Source organism: Pleuronectes platessa, chromosome 8 (genome assembly GCF_947347685.1).
Source record: "Pleuronectes platessa chromosome 8, fPlePla1.1, whole genome shotgun sequence".
NCBI lineage: Eukaryota > Metazoa > Chordata > Actinopteri > Pleuronectiformes > Pleuronectidae > Pleuronectes > Pleuronectes platessa.
Genome location: NC_070633.1, coordinates 20691798 through 20708024, shown reverse-complemented (window position 1 = coordinate 20708024; position 16227 = coordinate 20691798). Strand labels below are relative to the sequence as shown.

General features: G+C 41.8%; 1 protein-coding gene across 2 annotated transcripts; it reads left to right on the top strand.

Annotated features, from left to right (window-relative positions):
- Positions 1 to 1924: 1924 nt before the first annotated feature.
- fhl1a (four and a half LIM domains 1a) lies at positions 1925 to 16226 on the top strand. 2 transcript variants are annotated; one of them, XM_053428187.1, is made up of 7 exons: positions 2017 to 2084; positions 8613 to 8915; positions 11162 to 11343; positions 12268 to 12445; positions 14155 to 14324; positions 14456 to 14642; positions 15535 to 16226. In XM_053428187.1, exons 2-7 carry the CDS (start codon positions 8894 to 8896, stop codon positions 15687 to 15689), a joined length of 894 nt encoding a protein of 297 aa, XP_053284162.1. In that variant the 5' UTR covers positions 2017 to 2084; positions 8613 to 8893; the 3' UTR covers positions 15690 to 16226. The 2 variants fall into 2 exon arrangements, with proteins under 2 accessions (XP_053284163.1, XP_053284162.1); XM_053428188.1 differs by lacking the exon at positions 8613 to 8915 and having other exon boundaries at positions 1925 to 2084.
- The last annotated feature ends 1 nt before the right edge of the window (position 16227 follows it).

Below are 16227 nucleotides of genomic sequence, written 5' to 3'. Positions count from 1 at the left end.
GGAGCCGCGCCCTGCAGCCGGGACCGATGGCATTTTATTCTCTCAGACACAGGATTTGTAACACGTTCCTAATATGGTCACAACTCCCTCCAGTCTGCTCAAGAATGTCTGTACTGTGCAGAAGAAACAGTAGTTTTAAAGGGCTACTTTTAACCCCCCCCCCCCCCTTTCTCTTTCTGCCTCTTGCTCTCAAAATGTTTTGTCTACTTGATTCACTCGTTCACTCCAGTTGATCCTCAATGATTGTTGAGTGGTGAGATTTTCTGTTTTCAAGTTCAAGTTATTTTTAATATCTTTTATAATAATGAGATGATATCAAACTAAATGTTTTTATGACGCCAGTGGCCGACGGCATATTGTTTTCAGGTTCTCATCCGTCCAACCGGCTCATTGTTGTGAACATGATATCTCAAGAACCCTGAGGGCGAATGTCTTCAAATACGGTACAAACTATCACTTAGACTTACACATGACCTGATTAGCTTTGGGTGTTCAAAGGTTAAAGGTCAATGTCACTTTGACCTCACAAACCCTGTTGTTTAGATTTGTATTCATATAGTTCAGGGGTGTCCAAACTTTTTATCCCAAGTGCCAAATATAGAAAAAAATACGAAGGTCTGGGCCACTCACGCCGCCACGCCCCCCTGCCCTGGAGCGGACTGTTGACAGTGGGGGGAGGGGCGTGGCGGCATTCTGAGAGCTGCAATACAGTTGGCCATAGTCCATCACATTACATTTCATTTAGCTGACGCTTTTATCCAAAGCGACTTACAATAAGTGCATTCAAGGGTAAAAAACTAGAACAACGAGAAAGAATGTACTAATTTCTTCAAAAATAGAGCAAACCTATAAAGTACTATAATTAATTAATTTTTTTTTAGACGGGCCAATTTAAAATGGATGGCGGGCCGCAGATGGCCCGCGGGCCGTAGTTTGGACACCCCTGATATAGTTCATATATAAGCTTCTTTTATGTTAGGGAAATGCTGCTCTCATAAAAATGAGAACCTGCGCTTGCTCTGGCAGATGTGAAACCGTAAAACATCTGCAGATCTGATGTTCACGACAGAAGGAAATACCCAGAGGGAACCTGTGGCTCTCATCAACACTGACCTCATGTAATCGACTCTCAGTGATGTTACCAACAGAGGAATCTCATGTTTACAGTGAGAGGATGAATTACCAGCTGAGGGCTTATTTAAAGTGGATCCATGTGCAGATGTATGAGGTAAAGACTAGACGTCACATTTTGACCCTGAGGTTTGAGTAACCCTGAGACCTCGAAACACAACAGACATGACCTCCTCACGATAAAACACCTCATCACATATCTCTCTCTCTCTCTCTCTCCCCCCCTCCGGCTGCACTAACAGCACATCCTCACTCTCCCCTCAGGCTGAGCGATGTGTGTTTATCTGTCCCGATGGAGGCACTCTGGATGGACCTCAAACAATGATGCAAATATCTGTTTAGTCTCAATGACACACTTTATTTAAAAGCATCTGTGTTACATAGCAGGACCACACTCTGGCCATTTAATCAAGGACTTGTGGCGGATTAACTTTTTCAATTTACAGGCTGCGAGTGTTTACTTTGGGTGAAGATTGAGTCATCTTGGTGTGATTCCTTCTTTTCATTACCAAAGAAGGAGAAGATGAGGCCAATACAGATGTGGGAGGACAAATCAATCCATATTTCTGTAAATACCTGAAATACAGGATTAAAGCCAGAAACTAAAGTTATATCTAAATAGGGGAACCCTCTGCAGAGCTACTCCCAACAACAAGGTAGTTTTCCATTCCTGGTGCTTAAAAAAAAGGAAAATAAATTTTCATTTTTACTTGCTGATCCCGTTTGGCTTCAGGGCCAATGAGAACTTTTGCTGCGAGATCTTGTAAATTCCTGGTTGAGGTCATCGTTTATATGAGCGTACAGAGGTTTGGCTCGTGTCCCGTCCCCCCCCCGCTCCCTCTGTCCTTTAAAGCTGCGATGCCTCCTCAGACTTCACCTCTCAGCCAAACGCGCAGGACGCACAGGGCGCACAGCTGCTGGGGAGAGAGACGCTTCATCTGAGTGAGAGAGAGGTGAGTCTGAACCACAGCGGGGTTTTAGAACCTAGGTTCACCTCAGGTAGCGCGACAGCAGAAGTCAAACAGGAGGATGATATTTGGTTGACTTAAAAACCGTTATAGCAGATGCGTGATTGGCTGATGCGCTTTCCTTGGCACCGCAGTGGCACGTGTTGGATCCATTTCTGTCTTCATCTGTAAATGTCCATCATATATCTCCTTGAACTCTGAAACTTTTTATTTCAGGGATTGACTTTGTCATTTACATTGTCCACCATCACATTCCAGAGGGAAATAGTATTTTCACTTTCACATCTATAATTATTGCACATATTAAGTACCAAACATTATAAAAAACAAAAAATCTACTATTTGAATGTAGAACTTTATGGTACAGCTACTTTTATTTCCTTCATATCAAACAATATGATCCAAGCGAAAAAATTAATAAAATAAAACTAATCATTATCAAAGTAGAGTCCAAGCACCTGCAGGAGGCAGACACTGTGTCTCTATTATTTTATGTAACCCAATAATGATGTAGATGATTTAGGGCTGGGTGATATGTTTAAAAAAATTATATCAAGATGTACATCGGTACATCATTTATCACCATAAATTTCACATGATTATTTCTTTCAGGTTTAAAGATTGAAAAAAATCTCCTACACGATCAGAGAATGACAAACGATTGATAAACAGCAAAGTATTTTACAAATCTGAGGAAGATCCATTATGTGTTAAACCTCCTCACTGTAATTGTCAAATGCATAAACAATATATCGAAAAATATTTAACTTTTGTTATGTTGCTGTTGATGAAATCAACATTGCAATAATTATTGATTTAGTTTATTGGTTTTATGGCTCAGCCCTTAAGTTGTAAAACAAATTGTCTGGTTCCACATCACTGGATGACTGTGCTACGCTGTTTACTTTACCATCATATTTTAAAAAGCCATCCCTCGTAAAGTCTAAATGTAAACCAAACAGTCCAACACAACAGGTCGTAATGGCTGCCGGCTGCAGCAGATCTGAAGTGAGGGGATCCTCGTCCTGCAGTGATGCTGGTGTCTGTGCACTGAACAGCTCGGCACCAAAGTTGCCGTGTGAAACTGTAAAACACACATCAGCTCCTCGTTTCCTCCTTTCAGGTTTGGTTGGCTGCCAAACCAAACCCATGATGTCATTAAAGAGACCAGCAGGTTACGGTCCTTTCCCTGGCACATTGGAACTCCTTGTGGCTGCTCCATATGACTTCACCATGACTTCACCATTCTTTAAAACCCATAAAACACTTTATAAGTTCACTAGGTCATAAATTAAACCCACAAAATTCAACTTTAAACCACCGCTCTTTCTTTGGTGACTAACTTCTTTATGCAGGCAGCACTATATACATCTCTTTTTTAAAGACTATAATATGCATCTTAGAAGTCTTTTATTGTTTTTTATATTCATGTAAAATCAGCACAAAAGTTTTCTGCAAACCCAATAGTCACAGATCATTCATTCATAAAGCCTGGTATTCATGTGATGTATAATTCATATCACTCCTCAGTGATGCTGCTGTATGTCTGAGCCTGTGAGGTCTCCTCTCCATCAGGCCACCACCAGCAGGATGTGTCAGCCACAATGAGGCCACTGGGAACTCTGGTGGCTGCACATGTTCAGCCAGGGACACGCTTTTGTTGAGAAAAGAGTTTCAACATTTATTTTATTCCTGCAAATAGACTGAGCAACAGAGAGAGAGGGAGGAAAGAGAGTTGATGAAACACACTCACCAGCCCAACAGTCCTAAATAGGCAATGCTGCTTATTTGTGTGTGTGTGTGGGCTGAGCGGAGAATAAGCAGAGGCAATATCCTCTGTTGTGGACGTCAAACTGCTGGTTGCTCCCCCTCAGCCAGAGGAGAGCCGCAGCTGAAAATCACACAATTACTTTTTGAATAAAAGAGGATGAAAGAGGGAAAGAGATGAGAGATGAGGAAGACGCAATAACCACAACCAGTAGTGAGAGTGAAAGAGAGCTGGATGCGTAGTGTGAGAAAGGAAGTCTGTTCGCACATGCAGTTATGGAAGAAGACGCCAGATCCATTTCCTGCAATGCAAATTATTTACTCTTAGTAGTAACTAGTGCTAATCCTGCATTCAATTATTGCCCAAGTAAACATACAAACATATTAGGAAGTCAAATGTATTTGGAGTTATTTCATTTTGCAGACTTTCTAATTCCTTTTTTGAGTGAGTCAGTCTCAGCTGCCAATTGGTTTTATCATCTAAAACCCAATTTAAATCAGACTTAAGAACTCTACCTGAAATCACGGAAACGTTATCTGGGAAAAATGTACTTTGACTGCTTTGTTTGGTCAGTGCCCTGTCTGCTAACATGGAGGAGAAGGGGCTTATGACTTATAGTGCAGCCCAACCACCAGGGGGCAATCAAGACGATTTGGCTTCACTTTTAGGAAGTTGCCATGTTGTCCGTCTTTATATACAGTCTATGGTTTTACATATAAAGTAATCATGCAATGTAAAAAACTAAAATCGTCAGAAAACTGTAACTGTCAGATCAATGTCAGGGAGTAATTTAGAACAATATTTCCTTTTATTAAGTAGTAAACTATTAACATGAATGAGAACAAAAGTAAAATCCATAGTGAAGTACCTCAAACATTTACTTAGAGTGGTATGCTATGGTAAATGGTAAAAAATATATATATCAATAAGTACACAGTTATATAACTGACTGTTAAGTGTTGTCTGCTGGCCCCATGACATGAGGATAAAAGCAGTGAGATCAAAATGATGTATTTCAATTATTTAAAAAAAGCCTTTCTATATACAAACAGAAAACTTAACCTGCTATCACACTGACTCTGAGAGTGATGCAAGTGTTGAGATAAAACCTGACGTGAACTGTGCATGAAGAATTGATGTTTAATGATGGTTTACCTGTGTCTCACTGAGATCTTCAGCACAGAGTCAGACCCACAAAGGGATTTCTACCCTGTAACATATTGCTCAGTGTTGGGAGGCTCGGGTCATGTGAGAGCTGGAGTGCTGCAGGCTTAAAGCGAGGGCTTTATCTCAGAGTGCTTATTTGTGTGTCTGTGTGTGTGGGTGTGTTAGCAACACTCCTGTCCAAGTCATAACCTCTGGACAGGAGTGTTACTGTTTTCCGATAGAGGTCCTGTTGTGGTCTTTTGTCTTCACATGTTTGACCTCAATGTGTCTGGGTCGTGCAGCTACACCCTGATTTCCTCAGCTGCTCACTGCACTTGTGTTTGTGTTGTAACACAACTCTGTGCGTGTCGACACACTAACTCTGTGCATCTTGTTGCTGTGTTTTCCTGTGTTTGTCTGTGTGTGTGTGTGTGTTCTTGTACTTTGTTAGGACCATTTTGAGCATCAACCTAATAGAGGATTAAGACTTGGCTCTAGGGTCAGGGTTCGAATTAGGTTTACATTAGGGTTAGGGTTAGGTATTTAGTTGTGTGTGTGTTTGTGTGTGTGTGTGTGTGTGTGTGTGTGTGTGTGTGTGTGTGTTTGTGTGTGTGCATGGTGAGTCATTGTTCCCCTGACAGTGATGGTGTGGCTCAGTCTGGCATTGCTCTGTCTGCCCACTAACTAGATTTGGAGGCTGACAGAGACACATGGACGTCCAGGGGCGAGAGGTCGCATTGAGAAGCGAGCGCTCAGACACACACAAACACAAACAGTGGCAGTGACAGTGAGAGGACGGGGCCTGCTTGTTCCATTCGTTCTGAGGTGTGTTGCTCTCTTGTTCAGGAAGTACAGGTCGGGTTTCCTGTTTCTCTGTGCTGCCAAAACTGTAGAGACAGAGAGATGACGGGCTTGTTGCCAAGAAGCAACACCTACCAAACAATTCATGGAATTTCATGATAGGGTGAGATTCAAAGGCATAAGCTGTATGAAAGAGAGAGAGAGAGAGAGAGAGAGAGAGAGAGAGAGAGAGAGAGAGAGAGAGAGAGAGAGAGAGAGAGAGAGAGAGAGAGAGAGAGGGAGAGATGAGTTGAAACGAGGGCCTTTTATAGCATTTATACCCTTTTTCCACATCGCCAGAAACATAATCAGCCCAGATTCTCTTTGTTTATTGTTCTAGATGATCGGGAGTTATTTTGGTTCTGTTTTGAGCGAGGCTCCGCAGACAGCAGGTGGAGAGGAGGGCACCACAATTCTGCTTAATGGACTCTCACTGTAATAGGATCCCCACATGAGACTGTTATTAAGCAGCACAGTGTGATGAGAGACATGTAGTTTATGTCAGAGAATCCAAACCGAAAATAAGTGGAGCAGAGAAGCAAACGTGTCCGACAGGTTAAAAATGCTGATAACTTTTTTTTTGATAAGTGTTGGGTACAGGAAGTAGATTACACAAGCGTTTCTCGATTTTAATATTTCACCTCTGGCCGTTTGTCGGAGTTCATATGAAACACAAAACAGGAAATCTTCTTCATTTCCTCTTTAAACTCAACACTTGATATTTGGCTGATATGAGGAAGTATCAGAAGATAAAACTGAGTAGAAAAGTACCATATGTTCTACTACATGAAACTGAAGGAGTGGAGCTATTCAGTTATCTACCGCTTATCCTTGTAGGGTCTTGAGGGTTGCTGGTGCCAATCCCAGCTGACACTTGGCGAAAAGCGGTGTACACCCTGGACAATCGACAATGTATCACAGGGCCAACACACTCACATTCACATCAATTCAGAGCCTCAAATTAACCCTGTGGGAGGAGTCCACATAGTCACAAGGAGAGCATGCAAACTCCACACAGAAAGTCCCCGGCCAAACTGGGATTCGAACCAGAATCCTTCTTTGGTTGCAATGAAATCCTACACAGTGCAATGATAAAGGAGAATCTGAAGACATTTCCCGATGTGACACAGAGCCGTTCATCTTTTGTAGAGGGCTTTCTGTGGACCGGGAGTCATGGCGCCTTCCTGCACATTAATTAGTCTTTGTGGGTTCAGTGTAATTGGGTGACAGATGATAAAAGGGGACAGATGTAATGTTGTGTTCCAGTGTAATGGACCAAATTAAATCTGTAACAACAACCAGATGCCTTTAAATTAGTGAGCACCTACACAGGCTGGCTCGCTGTATCTATTCATATTGTGGATAAAATATGGAGATGGTTGTTTAGGCTCCAACTGAGGTCAGTGAGTTTATCTAAATAGCGGATTTATTTCCTGAACTTTCGAGGCTCCTGGTCTCATTTCTACATTTCTGTATTTGCACTCACTAAAGACCAAAATCAGTCAGAGTAAACAAGAGACTCATTTGCTGAACTGCAGGAGAGATAATGATAATGATGGTGTGCTCTGTAATATTTAACCCAATTTGAATCACTGCAATCAACATTATATTAACTACAAATCAGATGACTGTGTGTTTAGTATCAGTCACAGTAACACACGCTATTATCATCTGACTCTGCAGCCCCCCCCTCTCATCTCATTAGTTTTGGTTTATTGTTTTGATTCTCTCCCACCTCTCCCATGGAATCTTCTCGTCACCCAGATTTCTTCAGTGAAAAAGCTCAAACTTCATACAATTCCCGCTCAGCAGCCACCGGCAAGCAGACACAGTGAACATAAAGGAGCATATAGCAGCTAAAGAGCCAGACACACAAACGTGTTGTGCTCCAGGTAAGGTGCAATCTTGATGTGAACCCAAAGTGAACCATGTGGTTAATGGTGAACATCGGCCCGAATAGCACAAAACAAGGTCGGGCCACCTTTTGCACCTGTGGTTGATATACGGTATTGTTATGGCCCAGATATGTCAAACAGGAGCAGACTCCCAGAGTGTTGTCATTCTGTGTATGTGGTCCGGACGCCAGTGTGGGCCAAATCTTTCCCTGCTAGCTTCACCACATCCACTGAAACGGTGACGATACGTAAATGAAATGTTCGTAATTTGTTTCTGCTGCACCCAAAGTGCCCTAAACACATGCTATTACAGTTTTAATGACATATTAAAATACCTGTGCTTTTAAAGAGGATTTTAAAGCTCCAGAGTTCCCATGCCCCTGTAAATTGCCAAGTTTAATAAGACTGCATAGAATTCAGCTGTTCAGCTGTTCAGCCCAGTTGGTGTATCTCGGAAGAGAATTGCCCTTAAGAGAGAGATTGTGTTTTTCACTCTGTCTTTTTGCTTTTCCTTCAGGAACGCACTGGATGTTCCCTGCTTCTAAAATAATCTTCACTGGCTGACTTTATTGTTCAGGTTACCCCTTTATCTGAGACATGTGATGGTTGTAAATATGTAAGCACACACAGGAATGAAGGAGAGTATACTCACCCAACCCTCTCCAACACATCGTCTCTCCTCAGCTCGGTCAGTAACATCCCGCAGCTCCTCCTGTGACTCATCCCTTTGACTTATGATGTTAAATGATCCGACTTGTCATATGTACATGTTCTGAGCACCAACAGAGCTTTTGATGTAGGGGCAGTGGGAGTATCTGTTGTCCTTCATCGCTGTGTTTCATTTTTTGACCTGTGATGTTACAGCAGTGGAATCCATCCTCCATCACCTAATCCATCCCCTCAGCATCCCTCTCATCCCCTCTGATCTTCATACCCTAAAAAGGACCGGAGGGGCCGAAGGTTCGATTTGGACGTGGGGCCAAGGGGTGTGTTTGTGTGTGTCACAGAGGGGTATATACAGCCCCCCATAACTAACTGAGACGTATGGTCTGAGGGTTTGACCTCCTGTGGATGCTACTGTCTTCTCCTGTCCTTGTGTCGTCTTTCTCTTCTTCTTCTTCTTTTCCTCCTGACGGGAAGCAAACATGGCTTTCTACAAGCACACAGGTAAAATAAGGAAAGATGGTGACAGCACAGGATGCTAGTAAAGTTATCGAGTGCACCTCTTGTAATCAGGTGCAAAATCAGAAACCTGTGTTCTTAAGAAATTATCTTAAATTTGAACCAAGTTCATAAAAGGATGTTTAACTTTTGACCATTGTCTTCTAAAAAGTGTGTATCGCCAAATTGTTGACATTTTTAAAGCTAAGAAAATTATTTTTTGGGCCGTATGTACCACAGCTTAGAAATAGTTTATTTAATTTAAGGAGCAGTTTATTGATCTACTGCTAAAGATTTTAGTTTTATGTTGTTGTTTTTTTTATTGTAGGAAAACTAAACCACATCATGTTATTAATCACATTTTTATTTTTAAATGAACACATGGATTTGAGGAGTATTTAGTTTTAAGTAAAAGTATTAAACCAAAAAGTTATTTAAAGCTTTTTACTGAGTTTAATCGAATAGAAAATAATCAAATGATTTATTGTCGTATTATGTTTGAAATAGCTTTTAAATCTGTGTTTTGACCTCTCTTCCATTTATCACTTCTTGACGCATGTTTTTATAGTTCTTTCTACAGAACCTGCTGTTGTTTTTCAAAGCATCAGAGAACAGAACGTTTCTAAACTGTGCCTGTAGATTTGGACCGATACGCTCTCTGGCTCGTCCGGACTTTGACCACTCTTATCCCGTCTCTGACTCACCTCTCGATCTGGTCTCACTCTGACCTTTCTGACTCGTCTCTGAAGGGACCATGGCAGCCGAGCGGCGGTACATACCAGGCCTGCTTGACAGGCGGCAGCTGTCACGCTGCTTGTGACAAAAGATTAAAGTACCACACACATCTCAACTGGAGCCACAATAGCTGCTTAGGTTCCAGTAGTCATCACTCTGCGTCCCCCTCCCTTTGTGTCCCCTGGAAGGTCAGTGGACTTTAGAGGGTCCAAGTCTAAAATAGCTCTCTGCTTATAGGAATCAAGTACTGCAAAGGTGATTTGAGGAGATTGACTGGGTTGGGCCGGCCAGGTTTTGCCTGTTCTGCCACCACTGGGCGAGCGGAGTCGGGGTGTGTCCAGGGCTCAGTCTGGTCTTTATCCCTGCTGCAAAGCTGCACATATATATTCTCCTCTCATCTATCAGTCCACACACACCAGGGGCGCATACCACACATAGGGAACCTCATATCTATCACACGGCTGTGGAGCACATCCCACTCAAATAGCCCCAGTCCCCTTTTGTAAATATTGTCCTCGTTCCTATGGTTACGAGGACCAAATGCCATTCCACCAATTGTTTCCCTCCATCACTCCTGTTGTCCCGACCGGATTTAAATCGATATCAGTCGCACTGAATAAATCACTTTCGCTGAGGTTCACCCGCTGTTCGTCTGCTCCGCCTGACATCCTGTGACAGAGGCTTTAAAGTGATGTAGATAAAGTTCAATGTGGCCACACGCTCCACCCTGTGCACAGTTGTTCCAGGAAACTACTCAGTCGGCTCCCAGCAGAGACCGGCTGGGATGGAGACGCAGGAATGCTGATGAATGAAGGAGCGAAAAAAGGCAACTCAGTTTACAGTGCTTACACCGAGGAGCCAATAAGCTGACCTGCCCTAAAGAGAGCGGGTGGGCCGGACTGAGCGAGGCCGGTCTCTCAGGTGGTGATGGAGGGGGAGTTGGAAGTGAATAAGCCAGACAGTCTAAAAATAGGCACTCAGTTTTCCAGGGAGAACTTGATAAAAAAAAAGCCTGGTGGCCCGAAAATACACAGACAACTGTGTGCTGCTCTTTGATATACTTCATCACTGTGGTATGCTGCCGCTAGAGCTGCACCTCCCTGTGACTCTACAGGAAAAACACAAAATATAATCAACTTCCTGCATAACACTGTTGTTTTGCATTGTAAGATGCAGAAGTGAGATATACAGTTTAGTTACAGCCTCGGGCATTAATTGCCTGTTCACCAAACAACAGCCACAAATTTATGGCATTCGTGCAGATTTAAATGATCTTTTTGCTCCTAATGCCTTAAAACATTTTCTGCATTGCAAAGCACTTTGAATTCACATTGTTTTAAGCACTCGACTGCATAATTATAATACATTCATCATTGCTGTTGTGTGGGATCTTGAAGCTCTGACTTGCTTCGTTCACTGGTTGTACAAAGAGGCAACATTGCCCCCTTCTGGCGTCTGATGGAAACTCACCAGTGATGGAGTCCCAGTGTGTGACAGTGTGTCCTGTGTCTCCACAGCTCCCAGGAGTTACCTCAGCGCCACCATGACCGACCGCTTCGACTGTTACTACTGCCGCGACAACCTGCACGGGAAGAAGTACGTGAAGAAGGACGACAAGCACGTTTGCCCCAAGTGCTTCGACAAGCTCTGTGCCAACACCTGTGCAGAGTGCAAGCGCCCCATCGGGGCGGATTCTAAGGTGTGTAAGGTGTCGAGAAAACATAGATGAGTGACACAGGAACAGGGCCGGGTCTAGACAGGCATGTATGAGGGGGCAGCCACAAATCTTGAGGGGGCATTGTGCCTAACCCTAACCCTAACCCTATTTAGTTTGAGGGGGCACAACATTTATGTGAGGGGGCCAGGCCCCCTCTTGCCCCTGCCTAGACCCGGCCCTGCACAGGAACCAGCCTGAATCATCTGACAAAAATATATTAATACAAATTAAAGAAGAAGTCACTCATAAATACAAACAAAATGTGAGTGTGCTCCAGGTATTACCTGTGTTGTGGGGACCCTGTTTAAACACTACATTATTGGGACAAAATCAAGTCCCCACAATGTGAAGTATTAGATTTAACAGTGAAAACATGTTTTAAGGTAAAGGATAAGGCCACCGTTAAAAATAAATTTACGTTTAAGCTGAAGATTAAGGTTAAGGATAAGATTAAGGATAAGATTAAGAAAGGTTAAGGTAAGGGTTATAGGCAAGTAACGGCTGAGGCTAGAGTAAGTCAATGTAATGTCCTCATAGGTCGTTGGGGCATGAGTATGTAAGTGTGTGTGTGTGTGTGTGTGTGTGTGTTTGTGTGTGTATGTGTGTATGTGTGTGAGCAGTCAGTCTTTAGCAGTTACACAAATTGTCCGTCTTCTAGAAGTTTTACAAATATAAATAAATATAAATACCCATATTACTTCTACAAATTGGGCTTAAATTTAATACTTTCCATCTCATTCCCAGCATCTAACTCTCCTCTAAGTCCTTCATGGCTCAATCACTGCACTGCAACATGAGCCTGAGTTCACATGACGAGCAAACAAACCCCACTTTAATTAATTGGGTCTACACGAGGATTCAGTTGAGGGCACCTCTGCTCACCCTGCTCTTACCCTCTGCATTTAGGAGCTGCACCACAAGAACCGCCACTGGCACGAGGACTGTTTCCGCTGTGCCAAGTGCTACAAGCCGCTGGCCAGCGAGCAGTTCAACGCACGGGACGATGGCAAGATCATGTGTGGCAAGTGTAGCTCCCGGGAGGATGGTAACCGGTGCCAGGGCTGCTACAAGGTGGTCATGCCAGGTGGGTGTGCTCACTGTCACACTTTATTCTTAATGCCCCTAACACATTTTTCTCAACTGGTTTATTACCTGACACGAGCACACAACCTTCTGCTGAAGTTTGAGCAGTTAGGAGATTTATGTATTTGTTTTCATATTTTGGACTGTCAGTGCCTCAGCTGGGTAAAATCTTACTGCCCCAATAGTTTTATTTTATTTAGTATTTCAATAACAATACGTTTTTGTTAAATAGTTCAACTAAATGTTATCAAAATGCAGAGTTTTAAAGCAGGATTTTATTAACAAATAACATGACAACATTTGAAACGACTACAAGGGGCTTTAAAGCATTACTATATGACTTTTACCGAGCAATAGCGCCCTCTGCAGCCTGACATGGTTTTTTTCATGTTGAGAAAAAAAAACATAGTCTGTCAATCTCTAGACTGCGGAGTCCCACTCACTGAGCTGAAACCCAGCTGAATGATGCATTTTACCCATGATGCCCAGCTTCCCCAACCAGAAGAGCCACAAGCCAACCAAACTGTGCTTAAAATTCTTCATATTGCAAAGTTTACTTGCAAAATACTGTAGAAAAACAAGGTTTTAAAGGACTTTTGAGTCTTTTTGAATGATCTACAGTTCAGCATGACTTCTGAACCTCAGATCACACTTCTCACAGGAGATCACACCCACTTTAGTTAGAAGGAACAGGAACAGACGTTCGGGGTGAGAAATGGAGTTGAAAGTGTCACCAATGTCTCTGTTCCTAGTCAGTGAACCATCAAACTCACTTCAGGGCTTCAGCTATAACGAGTTTTTAAGTTTTCTACATCCATATATAATGTTTCCAACAACACAAAACTATTTTTCCCACACCTGCTCCTTTGCCTGGTATTGTTCTGCTCTATATAAAACACTGTAACTGAATCTCGTGCTACACAAAGGTTATTATTACAGTTGCCCTCGAGCTTCTAGGCTATTCAACCAGTAACCGTTTCAAATGACCTACTGGTGGGTCACTCATTATGAAATAATAATGTGACTATACAAACTTTGTTTAGACCTTTATTTTACATTCTAGTTGAGATCTCAAAGCTTCCAAAGATACAGATTAAATCAGATATAAACCTGTCGGAATCAGCATTTATTGTCAAGGTGCATAGTAAAAATACAGTGTCGTGTTTGAAAATTTCACTCAGTGTAAAAAGATTTGTATTTGTATATATGTATAAATAAATATTTATATTTATATTACATTGTATTTATTATTACATATATTTTTTGTACATTATATATAAAATATAGCACAGGTAAAAAATATGTTTATAGAAATATAGGAAGCTAGATTAAGTATAAAATTATTATGGAGAAGAGGTGATATTAAATATGTTTGTACTTCTTCTCAATCCTTTTCAAAATTTTTGATTAAATCATAAAGTGTTTACATTTCTTTTCAGTTTGTAAATAATAATTTTTAAATTGTTTCCACTTGTTTGTATAATTTCTCTCTTATTTATTGAAATGGTCGAAATACAAAAAAAGAAAATAAGAAAATGAAATGAAAATCATAAAGCTCCAATAAAATAGATGGAACAATCTTGAACACAATATATATTAGTGGAGAGTGAAGAATTGAATTATTCAAAAATATACCAAAACAGAAATGCTGTGTGCGGAGATTAAAATTCCAATGACATTAAGCTCAAATGGTTTTTATTCTGTTTCCAGGATCCCAGAACGTGGAGTACAAGAAAAAGGTGTGGCACGAGGAATGCTTCACCTGCTTCGACTGCAAGCAGCCAATCCGCACACAGAGTTTCCTGGCCAAGGGCGACGACATCTACTGCGCCCCCTGCCATGACAAGAAGTTTGCCAAGAAGTGCTTCCACTGCAAGCAGGTACGAGCTCCGACGGCATCATTGTGTGCGTTTTATTGTTGTGAAGTCACCGTATACTGTTGTGTTTACAACAGAATAAATGTCCGTCCGAGTTGTGTTTGAGCTCATGATCAAGGTGTCTCCTTCTTTAGCCCATCACCTCTGGGGGGATCAGCTACCAGGACCAGCCCTGGCACTCCGACTGCTTCGTGTGCCGCACCTGCCGCAAATCTCTGGCAGGAGTCCGCTTCACCTCCCACGAGGACAGCGTCTACTGCGTGGACTGCTACAAGACCGACGTGGCCAAGAAGTGCCACGGCTGCAAGAACCCTATCACAGGTCAGCAGAGATGAATGAGAAAACAGTGGTGCAGCTATTTTCTAATGTGTTTTCCTCTTCTCGTTGTTTCCTGTATGATTATAAGGACCTCTGACACATTATGATCTAATAATCTGGACTGACTCATGATGCACTGTAGCCATATTTTGGAGGACGACCTGCATCTCCCACAGATGATACAGTACATCATCAAACAGCTTCAGTGTCTCACAGCAGAAACAACTAGATCGAGTATTGTTTTATTTATGAGTCTGTAATTTTGAATAATTCCCTTACAAGAGAAACACTGTTGAATTAATAATCAGTTTGCACAGCACAGATCTGACTTCATTCAACAGGCAAGCTTTCAATTCAGCAATCAGAGAAAAGTTTCTTAGGATTCTTTGTTAAAACATTTTTATCATATTAATTATTCCTTGAAGAATAATAGAGAATAATAACATAATTATTTCAAGCTTGAGTTTCAAGTTTTATTTGTTAAGAAGAAAATATCAGCTCATCAATGCAATAAGAGCATCAGCCTTAGAGAATATAGAGTAAGAGAAGAAATTCTAAATAAAGTCAATTTAAATAAAGAGCTAAATATAAAAACATCAAATACAAATCATCATGAAAACCCTTGAGAGAGAATCTAGGAATTGTTTATGTATGTACCAGACAGATTTAGTGTAACCACAATTTTTTCTTCCAGCCCACCAAGCAAACATCTTGAATTTCATAACACAGATAAGTCCACAGGACTGTACACACAGTCAAATTCAAACTTAATGCAAATTAAGCATGCACATTTGCTTTGAGTACAGATCAGTGTGTGCTCACACTTTGGACATTGCTTTCTAAACGAGATATGAGCAGCCGCGTTCTGACGGGTTTCTTCCTCTGGCCTCTGCAGGATTCGGCCATGGCACCAACGTGGTGAACTACGAGGGCTACTCTTGGCACGATTACTGCTTCAACTGCAAGAGGTGCAGCCTGACTCTGGCCAACAAGCGCTTCGTGATCAGCGGGGATCACATCCACTGCCCCGACTGTGCCAAGAAGCTGTGAGCTGCACCGTCAGCTGTGCAGAATATCACGGTGTTAACAAGTGGGATTACACCAGAACTGACAGTTTAGACTTTCAGTTTGCCACAGAACAAGTTTAGTTAAGCATCTTCTTCTGAAGTGGACAGTTTAGGGGTTATTTCAACTCAATATGCACTATAGCTTCAATCATTTATCCACATATACATAACTGCAGCTTGTATTAGTGACAGTGTGTTGGATACTAATATGGAAACAGTGTAACATTAGTCTAATCTAATCCAGGATTCTGTGCATCTTTACCAGACGAGAAGCCTTTTCAGTGCCTTACTGGAATCTAGAATAAACTGCTGCTCATCATACCCACCAGCTTTGATCATTAATCTGTTACGTCTCTTGACGCCTGGATGTTTTTTTTAGCATTTAAAACGATGTGTAGAGTGAATGTAAATCTCACATTAGGTTTTTGAGGTTGATGCTGAAATATAAACTGCTCATGTATCCAAGACTTTGAGTGTAAACAAGAATAAAAAGAAATAAATATAAAACATGGAAAAAGGAG